The 8,278-nt window shown below is 40.3% G+C and overlaps 2 protein-coding genes across 2 annotated transcripts; both read left to right on the plus strand.

The window, feature by feature from the left end:
- The first annotated feature begins 1,619 nt into the window (after positions 1–1,619).
- LOC131644704 (uncharacterized) lies at positions 1,620–4,916 on the plus strand. The gene is made up of 3 exons (XM_058915265.1): positions 1,620–3,531; positions 3,631–3,941; positions 4,089–4,916. The coding sequence occupies exons 1-3, from the start codon at positions 1,620–1,622 to the stop codon at positions 4,914–4,916; spliced, it is 3,051 nt and encodes a 1,016-aa protein (XP_058771248.1).
- Positions 4,917–5,194: 278 nt separating this feature from the next.
- Positions 5,195–8,278, plus strand: LOC131608441 (kinetochore protein SPC25 homolog). Its single transcript, XM_058880187.1, has 8 exons — positions 5,195–5,441; positions 5,557–5,622; positions 5,724–5,870; positions 6,050–6,163; positions 6,244–6,333; positions 6,423–6,545; positions 6,656–6,882; positions 7,872–8,278. Exons 1-8 carry the CDS (start codon positions 5,309–5,311, stop codon positions 7,881–7,883), a joined length of 912 nt encoding a protein of 303 aa, XP_058736170.1. The 5' UTR covers positions 5,195–5,308; the 3' UTR covers positions 7,884–8,278.

Genomic DNA, 8,278 nt, shown 5'->3' on the forward strand with positions numbered 1-8,278 from the left:
TGAATGGAATGGTGAATCATCAGTCTGAAGTGGTGGTTATGGATAGGCAGCAGCAAGGGTCACGATTTTCTGCATTAAATCAGGTGAAGGAGGTTGTTGTAAGTAGAGAAGACAATGTGCAGGTGAGTAGTGAGCCAGTCATCGAGATAGTGCAATCGGGGGAGCATGCGAGATCTGTGAATGCTCCGGCTGTCAGGAAAATGCATACTCAGAAGCAAAAAGAGGATGAGACAGTTAGTACGAGACACAACTTGGGAAAGAACAAAGCACCAAAGGAATAACACAGGATTTTCCAAGCACATCAATGAATACAAAAGTGGATAGTGGTGGTCAGCATAATACTCAAGAAAAAAGCAAAAGAGGCATCAACCTTAGGGCAAGGGTCACACAAAGCTTTAAAGGAAAAACAGTGAGCAAGAATACTGGGCGTAATACTATGAAGAATAATATGGGTGCTACGAAAGCAAGTAAACTGGCGGCGTTATTTAAGAACCAATTCAAGCTGATGAGGCATCGACACAATGATATGCAACAAGAAGGTAGCGGGATTTTTAGAACCACAGGATACCAGGGTGGGCCAGTATTGGAGTTACTCCAAAATGATAATTCCCTTAAGGCCAAGCCGCCAGATGCTCGTAAAGACCTTCATGATGCAGGCCTGAGGCAATTCAGCCTCGACGCGAGTGGCAGTGTGGAGGATAGACAAGATCAACTGCGAAAAGTCATAGCATCTATACCAATTTCTTCGGATATGGAGGTTGTTAAGGAAACTCCTGCTGGAGAGTTGCAGTGAGGATGGTTGTTACTTCTAAATAATCATAGGTTATGATGAATACACAAAAAAGCATACTTGTATGGAATTTCTGTGGCGCGGCTAACAAGAATTTTTATCACTATTGCAATGAATATGTTGTTAAATGGAGACCCTTGTTACTGGTAATCATGGAAACCCGGTGTCAGCCTGAGAGGTTAAATAAATCCTTCAAGTTGATGGGGTATGATAGTTTCGTTGCGTCGGATAATGTGGGATATGAGGGTGGTATAGTTATTGGCTTGCGGTCAAATTTCATTGATGTTCAGCTAGTAGAATAGTCTATGCAGTATGCGCATCTACAAGTATACTACACTAGCAATGCTAAGTGGTACTTTACTGGAGTATATGCCAGCACAACAAAGGCAAATCGAAGCATTCTTTGGGAGAATTTAAGAGCTATAGCGCGCCATATGTCGGAGGCCTGGTTTGTGGCAAGAGATTTTAACGACATTATATGCGCAGACGAGAAGAGAAGTGGGGCACTCGTGAGCCTCAATAGATGTGGCAAATTTTGGGAACGAGTCAATGGCTGTCAACTAATGGATGCAGGGTTTGTGGGTGCTAAATATACCTGGAGAGGGCCTGTGTATCATGGAGGACAAATGATTTGGGAAAGGTTTGATAGAGCCCTTATAAATGACAACTGAAGACTTGTGTTTCCCGACGGTTACGTTAAGGTACTGGCGCGAGTGAGTTTTTCGGATCATCACCCGTTGTTGGTATCTCCCTTCGATGGTTCTCATGTTCGTGCTCCAAAGATTTTTAAGTTTGAGAGTGCGTGGCTACTCGAGGATACTACTATACTATGTTAAGAAGCAAATGGGAACCAGGAACTACTATTTGGCAGAATCTCCATACAATGCCAAATAGAGTTGGTAGCGCGTCTGAGGGTATTCAGAAATGCATTCAGACTGGAACTAGCCATCGAGGTCTCGTTGCACTTGAGTTTCGGCTACAGAGTGAGTTAGATGGAATACTGCAGAAGGAGGAATTTATGTGGCATCAGCGTTCCCGAGCGAAGTGGTTGCGTGATGGTGATAGGAATACTCGGTATTACCATATCAAAGCGGTTACGCGACGTCGACTGAACAATGTATTAATGCTGCAGACTGATAATGGTGAGTGGATTGATGACGCTGGTTTTCTCAATAATATGGCGACAATGTTCTACAAAAATTTGTTCTCGTTAGATCAGAGCCCGGATACAAGAATTGACACAAGAGTGAACTTTCCCATGTTAGGGCCTGATGTAGTGGATAGGTTGAATTTTCCTATTGAAGATGACGAAGATAGGAAAGTGGTTTTTAATATGCATCTATGGAAAGCGCTGGGGCCAGATGGACTTCCCACTGATTTTTATCAAAAATCATGGGATATAGTTAAGGTTAACGTGTGTGGCTTTGTTAAAAATGTATGGAGGAATCCTAGTCTGCTAAAAGAAGTGAATCAAACGGATATATGCCTTATTCCAAAAGTCTCGCATCCGAAGCTTATTAGCCAGTTCAGGCCAATATCTCTGTGCAACTTTATTTACAAGGTGGTCACGAAGGTGATAGTTGACAGATTGAAAGATTGTATGCTGTTACTCATATCCCCTTACCAAACGGGATTTGTACCGGGACAGAACAAACACAAGAATATTATTATTGCGCAGGAAATGATCCATACTATGATGAAAGTGAAGGGTCATAACAGTTACTTTGTAGTTAAAGTGGATCTTTCAAAAGCGCGTGATAAATTAAACTGGAATTTTATCGAGCAGGTGCTTGTTGAAGTTGGTATTTCGGGGCGTATGTTGAACGTGATCCTGCATGCAATATCAACTGTGGAAACAAATGTGAAATGGAATGGTGCTGGAGGAGAGTTCTTTTGTCCACAGAGAGGTATCAGGCAGGGTGATCTGATATCGCCGTATTTGTTCGTGTTGTGCATGGACAAGCTCTCTCACCTTATCAGTCAAGAAGTGAATGAAGGTAGATGGAAAACTGTTAGGGCTGGTAGAAACGGTCAGGTTATCTCTCATCTGATGTTTGCGGATGACCTCTTGTTGTTTGGCGAAGTGATTGAGCCTCAGATCCGGTGTATTATGCGCACCCTGGAGGTTTTCTGCAAAGCTTCGGGCCAGCAAATGAGTAATGAGGAGACTAGTATATTGTTCTCGCCTAACTCGAGTAGAAGAAGTAAAGAGGATATCCTCCGCATTTCTGGATTTCGTGAGACCACTGCCCTTGGAAAGTACCTTGGAGTGCCTTTCACCGGTAAAGCTCCCAGGAGGAAAGATGTTGAATTCGTCAATGACCAAGTAAAGGCTAAGCTTGCGAAGTGGAAGGCAAAGCAACTTTCTTTAGCAGGGAGAATCACGTTGGCTAAGAGTGTATTGGAGGCCATACCAATTTACCCTATGATGACGTCTATAATTCCTAAAACTAGTGTAGAGGAAATTCATAAGATTCAGCGACAGTTTATATGGGGAGATACAGAGATTCGACGAAAGTATCATGCAGTGGGTTGGGAGATGATCACTCAACCAAAAAGTCTTGGTGGTTTGGGGCTTCTACGGCTGCATGTAATAAATAAGGCTTGTATTTTGAAGCTAGTTAGTCGACTGCATTCTACTTCACAGGATTTGTGGTGTCAAGTGCTTCGTGGCAAATACCAACAAGACAACGGCAGTAATCATATGGACGTGCGTCCTACAGATTCCCACTTATGGAGAAGTATTGTCAAGTTATGGCCTTTATTGGAAGATTACACGAAATTGCTAGTTAGAGATGTGAGAACCATTTAGTTGTGTCATGATGCGTGGATTGACGCAGGTGTTCGGCTGGCTGAGATATCAGCGGATATACCAGCAAATTGCAAAAATGCAAAGTTGGTCGATGTTGCTCTTGATGGGAACTGGAATTGGAGTATGCTCCAGTGGCTTCTTGCAGAAGTATTAGGCATTATTGGTGCCATCCTGCCTCCACATGACAATTACGGGGTCGATGAGAGGGTAGGCTGGGAGACAGATCCGAAGCAGGCCTCGGTTGCTAACATGTATCATAGGCTGTGCTATTTTCTGCAGCAGGGGGAGGACACGAATTGGAAACGAATATGGACGCTAAAAGTCCCGGAGCGGGTTCGGGTATTTGTTTGGCAGGTTAAGCATAATCGACTGCTAACTAATGTTCGGAAGCACCGTATGGGACTTGGAATACGCAATTGAGACTACTGCTATGGCTTCCCGGAAACGGAGCTTCACGTGCTGCGAGATTGTAAATTGGCATATCAGATGTGGAGCAGTATTGTGTCGAATACCAAACGGTCTAGCTTTTTCACGTGTAACCTGACGTCATGGATCAACACGAATTTATGCAATAAACGGAATTGTGGTTGGCCGAAAGATTGGGACAAACTTTGGGCGAATGCTTGTCATATGTTGTGGATGTGGAGGAATAAAGAGAAGTTTAATGAAGGTTTTGTTCGGCCGCATAATCGGGTGGAGAGACTGCGGAGAGTGATTGGTTGTTATGCGGCATCTGATGGAATCATGAGAGATTGTTGTATGGGAAGAGAAATTACTAAGCAAATTCACTTTGTCCCTCCTAGAACCGGGTGGATTTGCATAAATATCGATGAAGCGTGCATAAATGGTATTATTAGTTGCGACGGTGTGATTCGAGGGGATGTCGGTGAATGGATTGGTGGATTTTTGAAATTTATTAGGAGAGGGGACCCTTACCTGGATGAGCTATGGGGTCTCTACGAAGGGATGCAGCTTGCTAGGAGTATGCACTTTAGTAAGGTTGAGTTGAGGGTGGATTCTTTGGTAGTGGCTCAAGATGTTAAAGAAAGGAGGAATATCCGTCGAGGAAGGAATAACCTCATGCCCCAGATAATGACTATGTGGGATCTAGACTGGGAGTTAGAAATCGTCCATGTTCATAGGGAAGCAAATCAATTGGCTGACGCACTAGCAAAACATAGTTTTCCTCGAAGGAAAAGTATAGCATTTTTGCGGATTGTCCTATTAATTTTGAGTATATTCGTAGAGCCGATGAGAACAGCATTAGTGTTTCTAGAGTTATCGGTTTGTAGTTTTTTTCTCCCGGGCGTTTAGCCCTCTCTCTAATAAATAAATAAAAAATCGGTAATTTAACCAAACACTTTAATTAGCTTATGAGTCATCAGCCATCAACTATAAACTATAAATCATCAATCATAAACTATAAACTATAAACTAATTTATCACTCAACCATTAATTTTACCGAACAGACCCTAAAATTAACACATCTAATTATTTTTTTAAGAATCGCACATTGTTCAAATAGATTCTCTTTAACTAAAAAAATTTGAATTTTAAAAAAAATAAATAAAACAAACTTGTATGAATTTAATTCAAGAACGCTCGCTCCCAAATCAGAAGCACACATACTCGTTAACCCGCTCTCTCACAAAATCTGTGTTCTCGGATACCCAAAACTCGTTCGCTCGTATTTTCGCCAAGAAAGATGGATGGCTCAACTTCAAACTTCGACTCTGATATCACTCACAATATGCACATAATCGATGTTGCCACTGATTCTCTATCTGAATCCTTCCAATCCCTCAAGTCCAAATCGCAACAAACTTCTCAAAATCAAGGTCTGGTCTTTATTCTTTACTTCTCTTCCATTCACTCACATTGTTTAGGGTTTCTACTTCAACTTTCACTTTATCTTAGGGTTTTCATTTCTACTCTCTTGTTTTGTCCTTTCAGTTCAACTACAAAATGTTAAATCCAAACTGAAGGAAGTGGAGGATGAATTGGTTGAAGTACTTGCAGGTCACTTCAACTTTACTGTTTTTCGTTTTAGGTTTTTTGTGTTTAGCTTTCATGTGTTTCAAATGATGGAAAATTTGTGTCCTATTGTTTTTGATGTGTAGAAAAGACACGCAAAGAGGCTAAAAGGATGGCTTTGATGAATGCTATTGCGTCTGCGAAGGCCAGAGTTGGAAACCTAAACACAAGTATAGAAGAAGTTCGAGCCAGGAAGCAAGAGTTTACCGAGTTTCTATCTCAACAGTCTCTCGGTAATTACTCGAATGTTCTTCATTAATTGTTTTTCACAGAACATGAATTGGAACTATGTTTTTTTTGTCTTTACCCTATTATATGTTCTGTTTGAGTTGTTGCATTAGGAAAGATGTATTGTACTATTATAAGTGTTATCCACTCACCTTCCCTCTCTTCTCTTTTCATTCATGCGAAGATTTGGCAGCATCTGAGGAGAAGTTAAATGAGAGCATTGAGCATACAAATGAAACACGGGAAGCCATCTCTTGGTATAACAGAGTACTTGGTTTTCATGTCAAAGGGGGACGTGGTAATTCGCAAATAAGTTTTTGCTAAGGTTTCTTTTTGTTCTTTTTCATGATTGATATCCTTATTAGTTCTTTTCTTCAGGGGTGAAGTTCACGTTCAAGAATATAAATTTGAAGAATCCGAATGAAGAGTACACTTTTATCGTCTTGCATGATAAAAATACTTACACATGTAAGCATCAAACATATGTGATTTTGTATGCAATTTTCAGAGTTTGCTGATACACCTCTTGAAACCTAAGGATGTCTTTTATCTTTCAGTGTTAAGTTGTGAACCTCACGTCAATGGTATTGAAGAGTTGGTCGATGAATTAAACAAGACAAATGGTCTGTTTAAGTTTGTAAAAGCAATGCGGAAAAAGTTTCAAGAAACATTGGTGCAAGGTATGAATTATTCAATCTTGGTTCTAGAATGGATAACTTGGTTTGTTTTGGAAACTGGATAAATACGATGCATATAATGAATGTAACTTTCTTTAATTGCTATTAAACAGGGAGCTTAGTTCTAACAACAGTTGAGCCTGGTGAATCTGCCTTTATCTCTTCATCTGCTCCTGGTACATCCATTAGAGGTGATTCTACAACCACAGAAAATGAGCATCAAGTGGAACTCTCAGATGGTAGTGCACAATTAAAGAAAAAAAACAGTCGCAGAAGGAAAAGTGTAGCACTTTTATCTCCTGTTTCTGCTTCATCTGTTCGCAAGTCTCCACGTTTTAAGGTATGAATTATCTTATGTTGTATTTGCTAAATTTTATTTTCTGTTTTGATACCTACCAAGGTAAAAGGTTCTAATCACTACTATAGGATGTAGATATTTTTCAGTTGCAGTGCTGTCTATTGTACTTCGATAAGCATTACGTTGTGAAGAGGGTATATTTTAGGAAGAGTGGAGAGTAAATCGGCAAGCGGGGCTGGGAAATTGATAGCCAACTTAATAGAAGGTATCAGCTGTAGCCTGTAGGTAGCTGAAGCAATAGTAGAATGTGAATGTATATGAGCGGATTAAGAAGGAAACAATGTTTTTAAAAAATACAAATTGGGAGAGACAAGGGCTATGAAATTCCTTTGCTTGTATTCTTGATAGCAGCAACTAATTACCAAACCGCATACTGAAATGCAGTAGGAGATAACTTCTAATGGTCTAAACAAACCAATCCCGTTTTCCAAGCATCAAATCTATAACTTCACTGTCTGTCTTAGGAGTCCTAGGTTTGATCATGACTTTATTGTTTGAAACTGATGTTTCAAGAAGCTCTTAGGAGCTATGCTGCTGCAATAAGAACCTCCTCTTGCATTGCTTAACTAACCAATGTCAGGGAGAGCATAACTAAAAACACTTTATGAAAAATGGCAAATGGCTATAGTGCTGGACTGATGCAATGCCAGTAGTCTCGCAGTGGTATGTAAATGGAGGCATTATCTAATGGGGAGGCGCTTTATTATCTAAAATTATGCCCTTCTGAATTCTGCATTTATACATGATGGATTAGAAGGATTTTGAGTGGCGAAAACTAAAAATGCTATAAGAACGATAACAAGTGTGCACTCTACTCAACTGCACTTGCTTAGTTCCTTTTGGAGGTTTTATATTAACTTGTTATTGGATCATGGCCTTCTGTGGTGCTCCAAGTTTATAGTCATTATTATTATGTGTTCTTTCATCATTTAATTGTAAATGTAAATACTGATGTCTCATATATGTTGCAGGCTAGGAAATAAAATGCAAAGGATGTTTGTCTCCTCATTTGATGATACGTGCTGAGCTCTCCAGGGTGCTCTTGTGGGTATAACTAAATATTTAAGTTGCTAAGTGTTTGCTAACAAATTGACAAATCCCAGGGACATATATGCGTTCTGGTGGCTGTGTTATCTTGGGTTCTTACCTCCTCCCTTGTCTAAAAGAACATCGGCTTCGAACCCACGCCCCTGCATTTGATGTCCAGACACAGCTATCAGATGAATTGGCTTAACAGTACAATTATGTGTGATATATTAAAAATGATTATATTGTTGTTAAACTAAAGAGAGGATTATATTACTGTTAAGTGTATTGCTGCTGCAGCTTTTTAAGTCTATACCGCATGTTTTACCGCGTTTCTTTTCGTCAAGAAAAA

This window comes from Vicia villosa, linkage group LG1 (genome assembly GCF_029867415.1).
Source record: "Vicia villosa cultivar HV-30 ecotype Madison, WI linkage group LG1, Vvil1.0, whole genome shotgun sequence".
Taxonomy (NCBI): domain Eukaryota; kingdom Viridiplantae; phylum Streptophyta; class Magnoliopsida; order Fabales; family Fabaceae; genus Vicia; species Vicia villosa.